Source organism: Glycine soja, chromosome 20 (genome assembly GCF_004193775.1).
Source record: "Glycine soja cultivar W05 chromosome 20, ASM419377v2, whole genome shotgun sequence".
In the NCBI taxonomy this organism is placed as follows: Eukaryota; Viridiplantae; Streptophyta; class Magnoliopsida; order Fabales; family Fabaceae; genus Glycine; species Glycine soja.
In genome coordinates, this window is record NC_041021.1 from 32157054 (window position 1) to 32177384 (window position 20331).

General features: G+C 32.0%; 2 protein-coding genes across 4 annotated transcripts; one reads left to right on the forward strand and one right to left on the reverse strand.

The window, feature by feature from the left end:
* Nucleotides 1-4136: 4136 nt before the first annotated feature.
* LOC114401390 (GATA transcription factor 1-like) lies at nt 4137-7867 on the reverse strand. 2 transcript variants are annotated; one of them, XM_028363904.1, is made up of 4 exons: nt 7735-7867; nt 6178-6350; nt 4851-5422; nt 4137-4595 (listed from the first exon to the last, which is right to left on the reverse strand). In XM_028363904.1, the coding sequence occupies exons 2-3, from the start codon at nt 6346-6348 to the stop codon at nt 4862-4864; spliced, it is 732 nt and encodes a 243-aa protein (XP_028219705.1). In that variant the 5' UTR covers nt 6349-6350; nt 7735-7867; the 3' UTR covers nt 4137-4595; nt 4851-4861. The 2 variants fall into 2 exon arrangements, with proteins under 2 accessions (XP_028219705.1, XP_028219704.1); XM_028363903.1 differs by having other exon boundaries at nt 4137-5422.
* Nucleotides 7868-16236: 8369 nt separating this feature from the next.
* Nucleotides 16237-20063, forward strand: LOC114403436. Of its 2 annotated transcripts, none has more exons than XM_028366415.1 (4): nt 16237-16419; nt 16515-16591; nt 17906-18294; nt 18877-20063. In XM_028366415.1, the coding sequence occupies exons 2-4, from the start codon at nt 16554-16556 to the stop codon at nt 19854-19856; spliced, it is 1407 nt and encodes a 468-aa protein (XP_028222216.1). In that variant the 5' UTR covers nt 16237-16419; nt 16515-16553; the 3' UTR covers nt 19857-20063. The 2 variants fall into 2 exon arrangements, with proteins under 2 accessions (XP_028222216.1, XP_028222215.1); XM_028366414.1 differs by having other exon boundaries at nt 16238-16419; nt 18871-20063.
* Nucleotides 20064-20331: the final 268 nt, after the last annotated feature.

Below are 20331 nucleotides of genomic sequence, written 5' to 3' on the forward strand. Positions count from 1 at the left end.
CTTATGCTTAAAATAGTAGTTATCAGACTCCACTCGAATTAATTTATTGGCCGGGAAATCAAGTATCCAATCGATTCAAGCTACCATTTGGATCGGGTGTGCATCTATCCAATGTGAACCGGTATGACTTTGTCTAACCCAACCTTGACCTGGCAGACAACTTGGTCGACTTAGTGGGTCATACTTTTTTATTTATTTTTTAACAGTTGAACATCATTGCTCATGTTACAAAATTCAATTATGTAATTTATAGATTTGCTTACTTTTTTACTAAAGATAATTGAATCTTACAATTTGAGATAATAAAGTTGTTGTCATATCTAATTTGACTTATTTTCCTTGACTTATATTGTTATCTTTAAATTTGATGTAATGCTGTTTTTTTATTACACCATTTAAATTCTGAATACATATGTCTTATGGGGTGACTACATGTCCTTTTTTTATTATGTCTCATATAAAAAAAAGTTAATTTCATTTATCACAATTATACAAAATGACAATATTGCATCAATTTTAAGAATTAAGAGATTAAATTTGAATTTTTTTTTAAAATAATAAAGAGACTAAATTAAACTAATTAAATAAATAGAGGAAACAAATTAATTAGTAATTTAGTAAAAGTTTAATGTTATTTCTTAAGATATAGAGTTTAAGGATAGCTGAGAAATATGAAGAATATTCTAAGAATAAACAAAAGTGAGAGCGTTAGTGTTCGAGATAAATTCACACCTTTAAGTTATTTAAATTTACTTGCATAAGACGTTCTTCTAATAGTTGAAAACTTGTTCTTCTGTTAGGTTAAAGTTCAACCATGCATTTAATGTATATCTATCTATCTATATATATTGGTTCGATTTTCCATCCAGAAAAATGTTTTCAATTTTATTATGATAATTATATCATCTATTTTGTAACCATTTTAATCGGAAGTTTTTATTCTAAAATTGACATCATGTCACTTGCACTAAAAGTCTAACTTATCACTTCTTCCTTTTAAGATATTGACTAATTCTTTAAAAAAAAAAAAAGTTCTTCTTAATAAGTTTTGACTTCTCTCATAATTTATTGTTGAAATATTTAAATAGTATTAAGAGGCTGTTAGACACTTAGAGTAATAGATGCTAGAATTATGATCTATCATACGTTTTTATTTTATAGGCTAATTTTGAATATTATGCACGCTTAATTTAAAAAAAAAAAAAAAACACTTCATTTTTTTTAAAAAAATTGATCTAAATTTTAATTCTGTGTTATTCATCAAAACTTGCGAGTGTCAATTTTCTTTGCTTTAATATTTTTTCACTTAAATCTCAACTTTGATGTTTTTAAAAAAATATATATTAATATTCCTTTATATCTTTTTATTTAGACTTTTAAATTAATTATTTTCATTTTCCTTTTACCATTTTATCTTTTTCCTTCTAAGTCTTAGCTACTTATTTTTTCTACATATCTATTTGAATAAATAATACTTATTATCTTATAACTTAATATTTTTTAAATTTATGTATTTATATGCATTTTTTCTTAAATTAAAAATACACAAGATGTCTGCCAACAACTACATCAATAATAACTAACAAATTTCCATACATGGCACATGTATTTTTAAATTTAAATAAAAAAGGTATAAATAAAAAATATATTAAAATGAATAATAAATATTTTTAATAATAATAAATATTTCATTATATTAAATATGAATAAATTATAGAGACAAACCTTTTAAAATTGATGAAAATTTATGGAAATAAACTATTGAAAAATAGCATATCATCTTTATTAATATATGTGGTATGTTAAAAATTCAAAATTTTAAAACAGATTCAAATTAAGGTTGATTAAAGTTACAATAATTTATGTTACAAATTTAAATTACTAAACAAGAAAGATATATTCAATTTAATATCATATATCAAGATTTAAAATTTAAATAATATAAATTGAAAATTAAATTCAAAAAATAGTATATTAAAAAAAGTTATGAATAAAAGTTAAAATTCTTGATACAACAGAAGTCACATGTCTTAATTAAAATAAAAATAGTTTTTAAAATTGCTTTAGTTCAAAAATGAGAAATCAAATTTACGATAAAAAGATAGATAAGATAGGAAAATGCTGAGCAATAACTTGTGATGAAAAAAAGTAAAAAGAGAAAATATAATAAAAGGTGGTTATTTTTTATATTCTTTTAGTCCATGAAAGGTACTGAATGGTGATTTGAATGAGAGTGACTGAGTGAGACTCTACGAGACTTTCTTTTCAGACTATGAGGCTTTTAAGTTGTACATAAGTATCAAAATTCAAATAAAATAAAAGGTTGGGCCAGGCTGTCCTACAAATCTGATTAGCCCAAATCAGATTGAGAAAACAACATTCGGTATTTTCTATATTCACTACACTTTTACTAAGTACACTTCCATTTAATTTTTCTTTTTTATTATCTTATATAGCCTTTATACCCATAAAATTTATATAAAATATTATTTTTAAAATTTTGCCAAACAATACTTTGATTTTAACATTCTAGAAAGTACTTTTCGACACACAACTTTATTTTTAACATTTTGAAAAGTTCTTTCCAGAATATTATTTTGTGTTCCATAAAGTACTCTTTAGAATGTTATAAAAACAAAATTTTGTTCTAGAAAATAATTTCTAAAATATTAATAAAAACCTAAAAATATCAAGCATAACACTAGGACTATTAAAAATTTCATATAAAGGAAAAATTGTACAATAGTGAAGCAATTGAAGTGAAAAAAACATATAATTGATATTGATTCTTTGATCTAGAAGAATCTTAGAGGCGTGCCACTGAACAACTTGATTGAAGTTTGGAAGATGAAAAAAATCCAACGCTAAAGCAAGAGACTAAGAAAAAGAGGAATAGATGGAAACCAGAGCAAGAGGTTAAATGAATGAAGGGATTGTGATAAAAGATAAGAATGTGTTGTTGTTATGAGGAAAAAAAGGAGTGTCTTGTTTCTCTGAAAAGGGAGTATGTGAGGGGGGAAATGTTTGAAGGGAAAAAGGTATTCAAGTAATTTAGTTTTTGAAAAAAGGAATGGAAGTGTGGTTAGCAACACGTTGGGTGGACATAGCAATAACAAAAAATTAAACCACATAATTTGAAGCCCAAAATGCCTAACATAGCATTGCTTCTTTCACCTCCAATTTTGCTTCACAAGCCTTTTTAAGTTTCCAGAACACTAATCTGAAATTTAAATTACATTCCGAAAAGCTCTTTCTGGAATATAAAAATTTAAATTCCAGACACTCAGGCCTTTCAGAATGTAATTTTATATTCTAGTTTATGAATCGAGAAAAAAAAAATAGAACCAAGCACTAGCCAACCAAGGTGATAAACTGATAAGGTTCCTGCACCTCCAAAAATTTTAATATCCCAAGCTTACCCTTCTCGCCATCTTCCTCTCCCTATCGCACCTTTTCTACATCTTCCTCTTCCTATTTACATGGCACCACATTCCGTCTTGGACGCAGTATCGCACCTCTCCTTTCTTGTGCTGCTGCCATAGCCTCCTCCACCTCAAGATTCAGTTTTATTCTGGATTACTCAATATGGAATTATGAAGGTCAACTTTCAAACTATAACATCTTTCACTTTCAGAAACAAAATTGGTCATTTACCCCTATAACTAATAAACTAAGTTGAAATTTAAAAATCTATTAACAATAATAAAGAAATACCTCTATTTTCTAGTTGGTGCAGGTTTTTTGTTAGACTTATTTATTTTTTAATTACTCTCCAAACCATTCACTAATTGTAACAAAAAAAAAAAGCACCCACTAATTTCTTCCAGATTCCATCAAGTTAAACATATTAAACTCCCCCAAAAATGGAATTATAGTAAAAAAATATTCCATTTAGCAAAGAGGCAGAAATATGAAGCATAAGGCTCCATTTGAATAACCATCAACGAAAATTCCATCATGCCTGATTGAGCAGCATCAAAAGCTTACCATGCATGCCCCGGTGAATGCTCCATCCCCACTAGTAGTGGGCAATTCTTAATTTTGTGCCACTAATTTTCACAAATTGTCATACATGTTAAAACAAGCAAATCTATTATTCTGTAAATTCAATGCTTTCTAGAGGACAACGTACAAAATCTGCATTGTAATATCCATTCTCTACACAATATAAAGGATCAATCATACAAGAGCAAATTGCAAGTTATAACCAAAAATGAACTGTATTCATGTTTGCAATTGTCACCAAGACAATGAAACACAAATATTACACGATGCCACCAATTAGTCAAGGCTTGATTAATACAAATTTTGTTGCATACATCTTGACCTCCTTAGAAGGAGGGTCAAATAATAAAGAACATACCTGTCTCTACATCTAAAGATAAGACAGCATTTTATCTTTCCTCTCTTCAAAATTCAAATACATGAATGATGTCATCACTCCTTGAATGGTGTCATAATTCCTCAACAATCAGCTACACCACTACTGTCTTAACAATTTAGAATTAGTTCAGATAAGCACAAGAGCTTCTCTCTGGTAAAGGGACCACAGTCATCATTCCAGCAACTTACCTTCTCCAGCATCTCCAATCACACTACATGTTACAAGTTACAACCATAAAAAATAGACAAATCAAAAGATCCCAAATTGCTCTGTCTTATCAGCATAACATAGACAAATGATTTAAGACCTCCCTAAATTCATTTTCAATCAAGAATTTTCACTGCCCTGTCTACAACGATCCCATAGCAAAAATGGACGAAAAATTAAATTAGAATAAATCAAAATCGAAAAGAAAATTAAATCTCTAAGTCCTAGCACGCTGAATGCTAAAAGTACTGCTCATTACCACTTTGCATTTTATCCCATTCCCATTTGCTTCTGCTTCCTCATCTCTACTATCTTCCTGTGGGAATTAGAATGCAAATCACTACGAAAACTTGGGCTACTTGCAGGACGGTACTCAGGCACGAGCCGCCCAGACTTAAACCTAACCCCACATGCATTACAAAGTGTTTTTGGCCCAAGGGGACCTGCCCGCCATTGTGGAGTTTTTTCAGCTCCACAGTGCTGACATTTTCTCCCAATGGGTGAGATTTTCATCCCTTCGTCTGCTTTGGAAGTTTCATTACTTGGTTGTCTCCACCAGACTTGCTGTGTAGAATTCTCAGCAAGGCCAGGGCGACGCCTACTGCGACTCTTGCTCCGTGCACGGACTGGGACCTTAAGGCGATCACAGCTGTTTAGGAGGGAAATACTGTTAGTGCTGTTATTACTGTTGCTACTGCCTGTGCTGCACTCAAGTACTGTTTTCTGGTTCTTGGTTGTGCCAGGTTGAATAGATGATAGGTCAACAAACGTTTCAACAGAAGGAAATGCATCTTTGTTGGATAGCCATTCAAGCTCCTCTTCTGCAAACTCCTGGAACATGAAAATTGGGGGGTGGGGGGGGGGGGGGGTGTTAAACTTTCGTAGTAAAAGAAAAGGGGGGGTTTCAAGTCAACACAGGCATCAGACCCATGCAACTAGTCATGGATGCGCAACCTATAGATCAAAAAAATAATTTCCACACTATTTTATTTTCTTCTAAACAGAGGAACATACGGTTGCACAATATGGAAACCTTGGAACCATAGTGACATCACAAGTGTATGAAAAAGAAGAATATACTGTTCATTTAACAATATAGGATTTCCAATACATTGATGCCAATAGAAAAATAAGTAAAAATCTGTCAGCACCATTTAATATAAGAGAACAATACCCCCATTTCAGTGAACACTCACATAGAAAACTTAAGTTTCACTAGCTGTTTTAAAATTTCAGAGACCCCTGAGCTAGTATGTGATCACCGCAATAAAAGATACCCCATATATCTTCTGCACTAGTATATGATCACCACAATAAACAATAAGAATCCACCAGGACAAACTTGTCCTGCAACAAAAGCTGCACCATATATCTTCTGCAATTCACTCATCCAAGCCAGCCCATTTCAAATTCCAATTCCAGCTAATTCCAACCAAAGCACAATTCATAAATATTTTTCTGATTGTTTCTCTTTTTCCAATCACAGAAGCAATAAGAAGTAACAACTCATAACCCAATCAAAAACCAATATACTTTTCATGGACTCAAACACTCCTAAAAGGTTAAAATGGGAATATAAAACTTACAGAAAATGAATGGTTTGGATCAACCTGGACCAATGGGTTAAACAATGATGGATCTCCGCATTTTGAGTTAAGTGAAGGACAGGCTTTCCTAGGTTTGTCGTCATCATCATCTTTCTCACCTATGTCTAATGAAAAATCCAAGAGGTCATCCACAGAACCAATGGCTTCCATCCCTGGAAAGAAAGACATGTTGAAGCTTAAAAATGCATTTATAGCAAGATAAAATAAAGGAATGGATAGAGATGTGTAAACAAAATACATAAAATAGTGAAGAGAAGAGCATGCCATACAAGTATGTGGTGTAAGAAAGTACAAATTTCTCAATGATTAACTCACAAAATTAAAGCCACAAAGTAACATCAAGGCATACTAGACAAGCTTAAGATGTCATGTCTGCACATATTGCAAGGTGAGAATAAGAGACGAGCCAGTAAGTGGCAATATTGTATCAGAAGCACTCCCTAAATTAGATGATATGTTTATCTTTAATTAATTCAAGTTTAAAAGCCTCATAAAATATATGATTGTAAGGTAAATATTTGACCACGGAGCTCCCTTTTTAGAACTTTTTGTGAGTGATGAAACTGTTTCCCTGCCTTGGAAAATTTTAAGCTGGCTTGTTTCAAAGGTTTAAGGTTTTAAAAAACGGCCTGCGACCGTGGTTTTGGCCACAATGTCAAGGTTTTTAGAGTGTTTGTGACCACAATTGTAGCCACATTTATTCACAATTGCCCACAATATCAAGAAATGCGACAAAACTGCAATTGCAACTGCTACCGCAATTTAAAGTAAAAATAAGGAGACTATATTTTGTGGAAGTTTGCATTGCTTGCCATCCTTTGCAGAATCACAGGCCACATAAGGCTGTCTTATCTGACGTGTTATGTCTGCTCTGGTGCTAATTCAGGACCAGTTCCACATGTTTTCTTACAATCTTTTACTTTTGCTTTCTCCTTATGGAGTATGGCCATTGTCTAATCAAGGCTAGGCGCCTGGACCCTGGACCAATTTTCGCTAACTAGCTTTAGTCAATGGTGTTAGTACAAATAATGAGGCCAAATTTTTATGACAATCTGCAAGCTATGCTGCTATTTGGTGCATTTTGTGGAGTGTAACACCTGTATTTTGAAGGGAAATTCACTACCTCAGCAATTGCTTTTGAATTGAGAATAGACTATTGGCTTCTATTTGGTGTAAAGCACCAACTCTTTTGAAAAGTGCTGGTTCTTTAGCTTTCATTATTCTGGGGATTATGCAGATTTTTGCCATTTCTTTTTGTTTCAGAATAAGAACAAACTATGACAGGTTTTTTTTATATATATAATAAACCTTAACCCTATGATGTTAAGTAATAGACAGTGCAACCTTATTGAAATTATTTCAAGCAGAGGAAAGCTACAACAAATTAACCATGGTAACAACAAAACAAGGGGAAATAATAATAATAATAATAAACCCAAAAAAAATCAAAAAAAAAAAACAACAAAGGGGTAAATAAGGGTTATGGGAGACAAAAAACATGGGTGAGACCCAAAAGAACAAAAGACTTAGACTAACCAGCTTTTCACGTTTTGTGTACTTTGAGTTGCAGCAGCAGAATGAGAGAGAGAGAGAGAGGAAACCCCAGAAAGAAGAGAGTTGAGAGAACAAGAGATGGTGAGGCACGTGTAGGGGATTAGGGAAGGCTCATGGGGGGATTTTTTATTCTTATTATTACCATTTTTATTTTTTGTTTTTGTTTTTATTTTATTTTGTTGTCTTAATTTTTCTTTAGTGATAAATAAAGTCGTATGAATTTTTTTATAAGGAAAAAATCATTTATAATAATGTTTCATTAAACTTTCTTCCATTTTTGAAAAAAAAATGACTGAATTTTCAGACATGTTTAATTTTGAAAAAAATATTTGTCTTTTAAAAAAATTATTAAAGAAAGTTGACGAAAAAGATAATTATTTTTTAAAGCGAGTTAAACAAAATACTATTTGAAATTTAAATTCAAGGATTTTAGAATTCTTCTCAATTTGTCAAATAATTTTACTTTTTAAAATTTTTCAAAAATATCATTTTTTTACGGCATATATCATACTCTTCTAATAGGTGAGAAATCCTAAAAGAAAAGAGAATTGATTAGCAAAAAATAACAGTTATTTATTTACAACCATGTTAGGGAATGTGTGGTCGCAATAGCAACATATGTAAGCAATGCAAGAAGATCATATATACGTGCCTAATAAACAGTTGATGTAGTTGTTATTAGAAAACAACCAATGTGCCTAATAAACAGTTGATGCTTGTAATTGCATTGCTATTATCATTATAAATAGAGAAAAGTCATATGTAAAACAAATCCTCCACCAAAATCAATCAAAATTTAAAATTATCATTTACGGTCATTCATATGTATTTACATTTGTAAGACCTAATCAACACTATTAGCCAAAAGTAACAAAAGAAAAGAATGTGTTTTTTTTTAATTAGATTGGTTTTTAATTATAAAAAAATTATAAATTTGTTGCAAAGGTAAAAGATTTGTTAATGAGATGGAAGAGCTTTGATAAGACAAGAATGGCTAGACCTTTTTCCAAATTGTGGTTTAACTATAGTGGTTGTTAGTAGATCATATTACTTTCCTCTTTTGCTTGCTCTCCTTTTTACAAGGAAAGGAGTATTATGCATTCTAGGTTTCATTTTAAGAACTATTGGCTTAAAGAGGATAGATTATCCTCTCTAGTAGCTTTGTCTTGGTCTAATAATTTATCTTTTGGTTTGCTTGTCAAACTCCATAATAGTACCAACAAGGGGTGAGCATGTTTTTGCCACCCAATCGAGACTCGATGTAATCAAACAAAAATTTGAGTGCTTAAGGAGATCATATTAGGTTAACGAGTTTTCAGGTGAAAAAAAGGGTTGAAACAGGTGTGTTCGGTTGGGCTCAATTAGAAATTTTTAAATCCATTGGTGTCCGACCTAACTGACTATATTACCCTAGCGTGTGATTCATTTTATCCTAGCAACATGTTATTCCATAATAGTACCAATTGTTGGATCAAGTGGCCTCAAAATAATTAAGAATGGGGGTTGAATTAATTATTCCTAAATCTTTACTAATTAAAAATTTACTCTTCTAAGGCTTTTACTATGTTGTTAAGAGAATAAGGAGTAGAAGAGAAACTTAACCAAAAGTAAAAGTGGAAATTAAAATGCATAACGGAAAGTAAAAGAGTAGGGAAGAAGGAGACAAACACACAAGAGTTTTTATACTGGTTCGGTAACAACCCGTGCCTACATCCAGTCCTCAAGCGACTTGCGATCCTTGATATTTCTTTCAACCTTGTAAAAAATCCTTTTACAAGCAAAGATCCACAAGGGATGTACCCTTCCTTGTTCTCTTTGAACCTAGTGGATGTACCATCCACTAGAACTGATCCACAAGAGATGTATCCTCTCTTGTTCTTAGTCAACAATCCAAGTAGATGTACCCTCTACTTGTACCACAAAGGATGTACCCTCCAATGTGTTAAGACAAAGATCTCAGGCGGTTAAACCTTTGATACTATGTGAATGGGGATACAAAAGAATTCTCAGACGGTTAGTCCTTTGAAAACTTTTGTATAAGGGAAAGGGAAGAATCAAAAGAATTCTCAGACTGTGTCGTTTTGAATTCTTTGACAAGGGAGAAGGGAGACACAAAAGAATTCAGGCAGTTAGTCCTTCGTTCTTTTGGAAAAGGGAGAAGAGAGACACAAAAAGAATTCAGACGGTTAGTCCTTGGCGAATTCTTTTTGGCAAAAGGAGAAGAGATGAAAAGAATGAATAGCACAAGTTTTCAAGGTTTAGAAAACCAGAAAACTTTGGAAAGTTTTTGGCACAAAGAAGAAGAAGAAGTTCAAAGAGATTCAAGACTCGTAAATGATTGTATTAGATTGATTGGATTGATTTGATTGTTCTAAAATGCAAAACAAAGTCTTTCTTTTATAGACTCTTCATGTCAGGTCAAGAGGACCATTTAGAAGAGTTATGACTTTTAGAAAAACTTAAAACCAATTTGAAAAAGTCAAAAACCATTTGAAGAGCTGCATCTTTTGATTTATTCAGAAACAATCATTGGTAATTGATTACCAAATCAGTGTAATCGATTACACAAAGCTTTTATGTGAAAGGATGTGACTCTTCACATTTGAATTTGAATTTCAACGTTCAAAGGCACTGGTAATCGATTACCAAAACATTGTAATCGATTACAGCTTTTTTGAAATCAATTGGAACGTTGTAAATTCATTTGAAAACTTTTTCAAATCCATTTTGCTACTGGTAATCGATTACAATAATCTGGTAATCGATTATTAGAGAGTAAAAACTCTTTAGTAAACATGTTTTGAGAAAAATCCATGTGCTACTTAGTTTTTGAAAAAACCTTTTCATACTTATCTTGATTAAGTCTTCTCTTGATTCTTGAATCTTGAGTCTTGAATCTTGATCTTGATTCTTGGAAGCTTGATCCTTGAATCTTGAAATCAACTTTCCTCTTGAATCTTGAAGTGTTCTTGATTCTATCTTGAACATCTTGAACTCATTCTTTGATTGACCTTTGAGCTTTTTGTCATCACCTTTGTTATCATCAAAACATCTTTAAATCAATCTTGGTTCATCATGAAGCTTTGCTTCTACACCAATAAGGGTGAGCATGTTTTTGCCACCCGACTGAGACTCGATGTATTCAAACAAAAATTCGAGTGCTCGGGCAGATCATATTGGGTTAACGAGTTTTTAGGTAAAAAAAAAGGTTGAAATAGGTGTGTTCGACTGAGCTCAGTTAGAAATTTTTTAATCCATCGGTGCCCGACTAACTATATTACCCCAGCATTCGATTATTTTACCCTAGCAACCTGCACTCCCTTTCCTAATTTCTCTTCACACGCAAGCCCTAGTGTTGCTCTCCCATTTCTCCCAATCCCATCACTCCCTTCTCTACCTTTTCTATATCCTCTCTCATCTTTTGTCTTTTTGAATCTAAGATCCCACCACCACGCTCAATGTTTTTTTCCAATTTTTTTTCACTTTTCATTTTATCTCCTATGTTTTCCACCAAAGAATCCAAAGAAATAATTTCTTGTTGCTGAAAGTTTGTAACTTTAACAATGGAGAAGAAAATTTATAATTTCTCCATCTTTTTATGTTTGCAAGGATTGCTTGCAGGTTCTTCTCTAACCTGAAATTGTATCATTGTAAGTTCTCTTTTTATTCAAAGTTGAATCTACTTGCTCCTTGTTCACTTTTATAAAAGATTGGATTTTTGTTACTTAGTATGTTTGATTCCTTTTCTTTCTATGTTTCTAAGTTTCATGTGTGCTTAAAAAAAATTCAAACTTGATGATTTGGTTATTGTTTTGACTTGATAGTTAGTTTAGAAATTAATAGTATTTTGATTGTTTTGAGAAGTTTCATATATGTTTTTGAGAACAATAATACAAAAGGTATAATGATTATTCCACTGTGGTTATTTTTAATGTTTAAGATGATTGATGGATTTATTGATCTCTGGTTTCATGTTGCAGGATACTTTCAAATAAAAGATTGAATTTTTTTTTTAAATCCCCAGTGTTGGAGATGTGTTAAGGAATTTTTCTAAAAAAATTTAGACACTCCTCCTGTGAAAATACGTTTGAGTTGTTTTTGCACAACAAAGTAACAACGTTTTGACGGGAAAGTGTCTAAGAAATCTTAAGTTCAAATAATATATATTGGAACTATTCATAGAGAAGTAATATAGAAATGGTAGCTAATGTATAACCTTTTTGGATGTTCTATATTTGTGAAAAAATCATTGAAGTTCATTTTGTTTTTTTTTTTTTTTTTGCATATGTCACACTTAGTATAATAACTGAAGCATTCAATAATATTTTTTTTTATAAAATCTGACATTTTTCCTAGGTAACCTTTTTTATTTGATTAAGAGTTAATCTATATGAAGTGGCTTATTTTCAATATGATTAATGCTAAGTGTTTTAAATTTCTATTTCTAATATTTTTAGTTTATGTTAACAACAATAGTTGGGAATTCATGTCAATCCTCCCATGAAATGTGAAGGACTCAATTTCAAATAAAGTAGCTTTGCTTAATTACCTTTTGTTTTTCTTTTCTTATGATAATTTATCATATATTTCCTTATAATTCTTTTAAATTTATTATTCATTTTTGTAGGAGGTTCCTCTACAAAGAAAGCCAGAAAGCAACATAGAGCCTAACATAGAAGGACTCTATTTGTAATAACATAGCCTTTTATTTTTTATATTTCGTTATTTGTATTTTTGGCTAGATAGGCATTAGCCAACAATATGCCAATCAATTTGCATTATGAGGTTAAAATTGTTTTGTATTTTTCCTTTGCTTTGCTGTTATTTTTTAATGTTTGAGTTTGGTGAAAATAGTAATTTTAAGGTGAAGAATTTTTACAAATTTTTATTATTAACTAAGTTAGAAAAAATTTAAATGTTTTGATTAATTAAAATATTGATGTACCTATGTCTTTGGGCCTTTATTACAATTAACAATTGAAATGGTTTTCATTTTTCATTTAAATTTTTGAAAACAAAATCAAGGATAGAGATAATGGCCCAAAAAAATTGGTTTTTTAAAAGAAAAAAAAAAGGTTTTAAAAAAGGTCCAAAAATGTTGACCTAATCCTATTTAACCTGATCGACCCAATCTGTTACCAACCTAACCCGAACCCGCCTAAACCGAAGGACTAAATTGGTTGGAGATGGGCCAAAAATTCCATACATCGGTTTGGTCTGGAGTGGGCTTTTTGACTTGAATCTGACTGAACTCGATCGTTGCTCGGTCCTAACTTTTTGGCATCAAAGAACAATATAATTTTTCTAGCTTTGTGATGGTGACTCCAACATGAAATTTTTTCCATGCCTTCACAAATGCTAGAAAGAAGAGCTACATAATTTATCAATTAATTGATGATGAGTGCACTTTGATTACACAATAAAATGAACTTTGTGATGTTGCGACAAACTATTTCTAGAATTTATATTCTGGTGGTGGTGTTGATGTTGATGTAGATGTAGTTGTTGCACATGTGCAAAATAAAATTTCTTTGGATGATAATAATGTTCTACTGGATCTTTTCAACATGTGGGAATTTAGGAATGTTCTTTATCAAATGCACTCTGACAAGTCTTTGACAAATCTACATCAACATGTGCATGAAAAATTTCCTCACCACAAAGGTCCTAAACTTTATGGTGAGGGAATTTTTCATGCAAGCGTCACTTGGTTGGATCAAGGTTATTTCACTCCTCAATTAAATAATATTGATATTGTTCTATTTCCTAAAAAGGATAATCCTAGCACTATGAAGGATTTTTGGCCTATTGCTTTGTGTAATGTTTTATATAAAATTATTTCTAAAGTGTTTGTCAATAGATTAAGGCCTTTCCTTGCCAAATGTATTTCCCTTGAACAACCTCTTTTTGGTGAGAGCAAATCCATACTTGATAATGTTCTTGTTTTCATTGAAACTATTCATTATATGCAATGTAAAAGGCTTGACAAATTTGGTGAATTTGCATTGAAGATTGACATTAATAAAGCATTTGATAAAATTGATTGGATTTATTTGCAAAGTCTCTTGGATAAACTTGGCTTTCATAACAAATGGATATTGGATGAGGATGTGTTTTACTTCTCTCGATTTTAATGTTCTTGTCAATGATGAAGTTGTTGGTCCTATCACTTCTAAAAGAGGTATTAGATAAGGTGACTCATTATCACCTTATTTGTTCATCATATGCAAGGAAGGACTTTTCTTGCCTCTTGAAATATATAGAATTTGAAGGAGATATTCATGGTATTAAGGTGTATAGAGGGGCTCTCATCCTCTCACATCTTTTATCTGCTGATAATTGTTTCTTGTTTTGTAGGCCCACTCAAAAAGAGATTCAATCTTTACATGTTATTCTTAAACATTTTGAAGTTGCTTTTGGGCTAGTAGTTTCAGAAGTTTGAAATTTTTTTTCCAATAAGAACACTCCTCAAAGCACTTGAAGTCATCTCTCCTTTATTTTGAGGGTCACTAAATGTTTAAGAATTGGCAAAAACCTTGGTTTACCATCCATGGTGGGGAGGAAGAAGAATGCTATCTTTAATTATATAAAACAGAGAATTTGGAAAAATATATTCAAAACTAGTCATGTAGACATCTCTCTAAAGCATGAAGAGAAATTCTTATCAAATCTGTGGCGTAGGCTATTCCAACATATTGCATGAATATTTTCTTTCTTTAGTCTACTTTAGGGAATGAATTCAAAGAATGTTGAAGTCTTTTTGGTGGGGTACAAACATAAATTCTAGATGATATATCAATTGGCTTAGTTGGGATAAATTGTCTATGCCAAAGGTAGTTGGAGATATAGGTTTTCCTTATTTCTATAGTTATAATTGATCGTGGTAGGGAAGCAAGGTTAGAAATTAGTCACTGACCAAGATGTTATTGCTTCTAGAGTCTTCAAAGACAAATTCTTCCTAATGGTGATTTTTTGGGTGCCTAATTGGGCCATAACCTAAGTTCCAAAATAACACCTTGGTGTTATCATGAAAAGGTATCAATTAGGCTTCGTTTGGGTAAACAAATAATAACTCACTTGCATGGATCATTTGAATAAAAAGGATAATTAATTCTAAAGACTTGGTTTGTATTATTTGTTCCATCTTGCAAAGAATGAAGGATTGTTCGGTTAAAGTTAAAAAAAAATGAAACAATGACAAAAAGAAAGGAGTAAATGAAAAAGGCTACTTAATACACCAAAAGACATGTCAAGAGAAAGTAAGAGAGACTTGACTACACAAAAGCATATATGCTCACTACCACAAAATATTAGGAATCTCACTCTCTTGTCATAACTCCTTAGACCTTAGCAAAGGTCACACATTCTAATTCACAACATACCAAATAGCAATTTTGATGTCTAATTCCATAAATCTCATAGTTTTGATAATAACAAAAGTATTAATATTTGATAAACTAATGAGGTTTATTAAGCATTTCAAGAATATATGCATCCAAAATGGGTTGTCAACGTTATTGTTACATTTATCAATTAACGTTGGTACTTGACAGTAGAAACTAAAAGAAAAAAATTTAAATCTTTAAAGGACTAGTACAAAAAAAACTTTGAAGGTAAAATAAAAAATACCGTATTTTGCTGGGATAAAAAAGTAATTAAAACCTAAAATATATTTCACAAACAATAGTAATTAAAATTAGTGATTTTAAATAACAATGAATTGTTGATAGATAATTGAATTTTATAATAGTTTTGATCTTATCTAATTAAATTCAAATGACTTAATTATTAGTAGTTAGTTTAATTATATTAGCAAGTACATAGCCATTGACCTAATCCAATGTTACAAATTTAATTAAATTATTATTTGATGATATTAAAATAAAGAATGAAATAATTTTTAAAGAATTTAATAGTTATGCACTAACAATATAAAAGTATTTTGTATTGTCATCTAATAATAATTTATTATTAATATGACTTTTAAAGTAATTATTATAAAAGTCAACAATAATAGGTTGTGACTAGATGATAAAGTAAAACTTTTTACACAATGTATAGTCATTCTTTTATTTTTAAATTCAATACTAATTATATCTATTAATAAAAAGTAATATTATATTATCATTTTTTCCTTTTAGCCATTAGATTGATAGATTGCATTTTCTATATAAGCTTGAGCAAAATAATGCAAGAGCAAGCATATTAATCCCTTTTGTTATGATTTTAGTACTTTACTTATCGTTGTCTCATATTTAAACCTGGAAAGCATCTTGACCTCTTTTATTTTGATTTTCATTGCTTTGATATTAAATGCATTACAATATTATATTAAGATCTTTTATTTCATAGTTGTTACTTATTTTCAATTTCACCAAACACATAAGTTTTCTCCTCTCAGCTTATTGGTTTTTGAGACACGTGCAAGTCTTAGACCGAATCTCAACCCTTAATCTAAATACATTCAGCGGATCATAATATTCTTACCAAGAAAAACAAAACACATAACCACTTGAGTCTATACCAAACCCCTCTTCCTCTTTCGCATTGTGATTCGTAAAGATTTTTTTTTTTCTTTTACTCACAGTCTTCCCGCAATCCCCAAATCGCCCCTCCTCTCGTCGAAACCCGACCCCATCTCCAAATTCGCCTCCGGCATCGTACCATGTAAAGCCTCGCCGGAATATCTCCTCTCATTTTCCACTCTGTTTTCTCTGTTAACCCTAATTTTCTCGTTTTTTTTTTTTTAAATTTCCTCGCAGTTCTCTCACTACTTCGGGGATTCGCTCCTTCTTCCGTCCATGGCTCTCCCAGACACTCTCACTAGCACTCCCACCAGGTCAAGTTTTCGCCTTTTTCACTCCTCATTCCACTTCTTCCCCCTCACGTTTGGTAATTTACCATTTTGCCCTTTTGGGTTTTTTTCCTCTTGTGTTTTTTAGAAATGGGTTGAGTTAGACCTTAGAGGATGTTATATGCAACTATGCAAGCTTAGACTACGATTATTATAGAATTAGAAGAAGTCTTGCTTGCCTCCTTATTTAGGTCACAAAATTTGTATAGCTTGCTGCGAAGACCAATGAGGCCCAGATAGATTATTTGTTGTTTTTCCTAGTTGTTTTTTAGATGTTGAACGTATTTGGGTTGTTCATGTCAATTTCTTTGTGTTCCGTGAAGATTTAACTAAAGGGTTACCATCATGTTTGGAAATTTTGGTGCTTTTCGTTGTTGATTGTTGAAAATGGTGTTGTTTTGAAGGCCATGCTTATTTTGATTAACTTATTTTAAAGAAAAGAACAGAGATTTTGTTTTTCGTTTTAAAAAAGTGGGATAGTGCTTTTGAAGTTTGTTGTTGTTGTTGTTGTTGTTGTTGTTGAGGATGCTATTATGAGGAATTTCAAGGTAAATAATATCTCTGAATATTTGGTTTTAAACTGAGTCAAATGGTGTCGTGTGTGATCTATGCAGTGTATTACTTTTACTCTCTCAAAGAAGTGAATTTTTCCCTTTTCATTTTGTGCATTAGAATTCGGAATTGTGCATAGTATTTTCTCAACTTTTATCCAAAACTAGCCGTAGTCTACTTCACCTATTGGGATAATGCTTTTGTTGTTTAAAAGTGATTATTTTTAAACATATAGCTCATGATATTTTTTTCCCCACCGTATATCTTTCGCATTATGAGCTTTAAACATTTTATTTATTTTGCCTTGTTGGAGTTTGAAAAGCTATTCTTTCACTTTTGTTGTTTAACTCATGCGACTTGAATAACACAAATGTTAAATCTCAGAGAGTCTATGATAAGCACTAATTGTTGGGCCATGGTCATGGTATTTACATATTTAGCTCAATTCCTAAGTGGTGAATGAAGTCAGCAACATTTTCACCCATGTATGATCAGTGGTGAATGAAGTCAGCAACATTTTCACCCATGTATGATCATCTTCATATTAGCTGGCTCACATTTGCACAATGGCAGTGACTTCTGTAGTAGGATTAAGTTTTAGGGAACTCCATTTATATCATCAAATTTATTCTACAAGCACATGAGTATGTGAACATTTTATTACATGCTAATATACAGGAAAATATAAGCAGTTGTGTGTTTGTATGGACTCTTCAGCAGTTGACATTGTCTTCTCTGTTATTGCAGTTCTATGGATGAAAGGGAATCCTTGAAGAATGACACTCCAATTTGCGGCAATGCTTGTAAGGATGTGACAAAGGAGAAAACCTTCTATCTTCAACCAGTGTCACCTTTTTCTTCTGGTGTAGGTTTGCCATATGCACCTGAAGGGTGGCCTAGTCCTGGTGATGTATGGGGCTGGAAAGTGGCAAAAAGGATGAACAGTTTTGGATATTTTATTGATAGATTCCTTACACTTCCAAGATCTCTTGAGACATCTCGTCGCAAGACAGAGCTTCGAAGCAAGGCTGATATTAGCAGATATCTTCAATCAAATTTTCCTGACATGAAAATTGAAGCATTCCTTGCTTTATTTAGCTGGCAGATTCCCTCAACTCAGCAAACACCCACTAAAGGTTAGCCAAAACAGTTTCACAATTTTCTTTTCAACCCAGTGTTGCTATTTTCTCATTCATTTTTGCCTAGTTTTTTTTTTTTTTTTTTTTTTTTTTTTTTTTTTTTGCATTTTGGTATTGTATTGATTTGCTGTAGTTTAAGTCTTTCAATTTTTTTCATGTTCATTGTTGATGCTTTTCCTCCATGATTGTCATTAGCCCCTTCATTGTTCAACATTTACTGTGATGGTTTGTGACTTTTATCATTTGTTGATGGACTTTCTTCCTTCATACTTCTCCTTGTATGAGGGTGAGTAATAAGATATTAGTGATGACTTATGTATATTTCCTCTGTATTTTTAAAGTGTGGTGGGTCAGTTGTCTTTCTGAATATTTTGGAAAATGATGTTGATGAGATGAATATCTTGTCCTAGAAAAGAGAAAAACAAGAATATTTTTGGTCTGAAGTTTGTGAACTAAGTTGGGATCCTCTTGTCTGCTATGGAGTAACTTTACTTCTAACTCATATCCGTGCAACTTTTGTTGTTCCTTTATTTTATGTATTTTTCTTATTGTTTGATGTATATGACGTTTTAGCTGTAGAATCACTGGAGACCGGAGAAGATGCCACAGATGAGATTGGCACCCAAAGAAAGAAGTTAAAACTGGAAACAGGAAGCGTCAGTCACCCCACTGAGAAATCTCTTGGACTATTAGCTCTACAATCATCGGAGACCGGAGAAGATGCCACAGATAAGACTGGCACCACGGGAAAGAAGTTAAAACGGAAAACACGAAGTGTCGGTCGCCCACCTAATAAGAAATCTTTTGGACTAGTTCAGGGTCGTCCCCATTTAACACCTGATCAAGTTGCAAAATTTGATGACTATCTTGATACCTTGGAGGACATGCTTGTTATGCCTGAAATTGAGACTACACCATCGGATAATCTAACTCCTACCATTTTGGATGATAATGAAACGATTGAGTGCTGCAAGAAGAAGCTGTCTTCCCTTCTTGCTGTAGATTTTTCTTCTTTGGTCTCTCGTGGTGATGTTGCAGAAGTTGCAACACTTGCTGCACAAATTCGTGAAGATCCTAGTCTTAGTGTTGATCAACTGTTTAAGTTGAAGTTGGTGGAACAAGTTCCGTTAGCCAGTGAGGCTTTCCTGGAGGCTAAGAAAAACATTGAGGAGGTAGACAATTTTTTAGCTGACCTAGAGGCTAAGAAACTTAAAGTTCCTAGTCTCAGAAAAGAGTACAACGAATTGAAGGACAAAATAGGCCAGCAAGAGGCTGAAATGGACATAAGCACTCTAACTATTCGAGAAATTGATGATCAAATTCGGCAACTTCAAGCAAAACGAAACCGGATAACTAATGGCCTTGAAACCATGAAGAAGACTAAAGCTGAGCTGACTTCCGAGCTAACAAATGTCGCTAACTCAATTTCAACCATTGGTCATGACATTAAACATGGATTATCGCAAAAGTCAAAATTGGAGCTGAAGAAAGCCAACAATATCCGGCGTGTAGCCGAGATACAAGAAAAGTTCATCACTTTAAGAGGGTTAACATTTTAATGAAACTCGTCTAGATTTTCTCAGTTTCACAAAAACACTTTTGGATAGCTAGCTATGCCAGTGTCAGTGATTTATAATGTATTTATCCATGTTTCTAACTTATGGGTCTGCATCTGTGGAAGTTGTGCTATATAACATTGTTTTTAGACTTTGTGACAATGCATGTAGTTATGTTAAAATTGCAAAAAATGACCTGTTTTGCAGTCACCTTTGTTTTATTTTATTTTTTAAAATTCTCTTGGGTTTTATAATGTTTTTAATCTCGCCCCTAGGGTCAAGTATTTATAATGTTTTTAATCTCGCCCCTAGGGTCAAGTATTGTTCATTTCCCTCCAGTTTTACGCATTTTCGGCATATTTGAGCACTTTTTTTTAATTTTTTTTTAACTCGTGACGTACTTTTTATCATTACTCAGACTCGGTTATAATATATAAATATTGATTTGAATATTCCTGGTTAGTTAAAAAAAATAAGA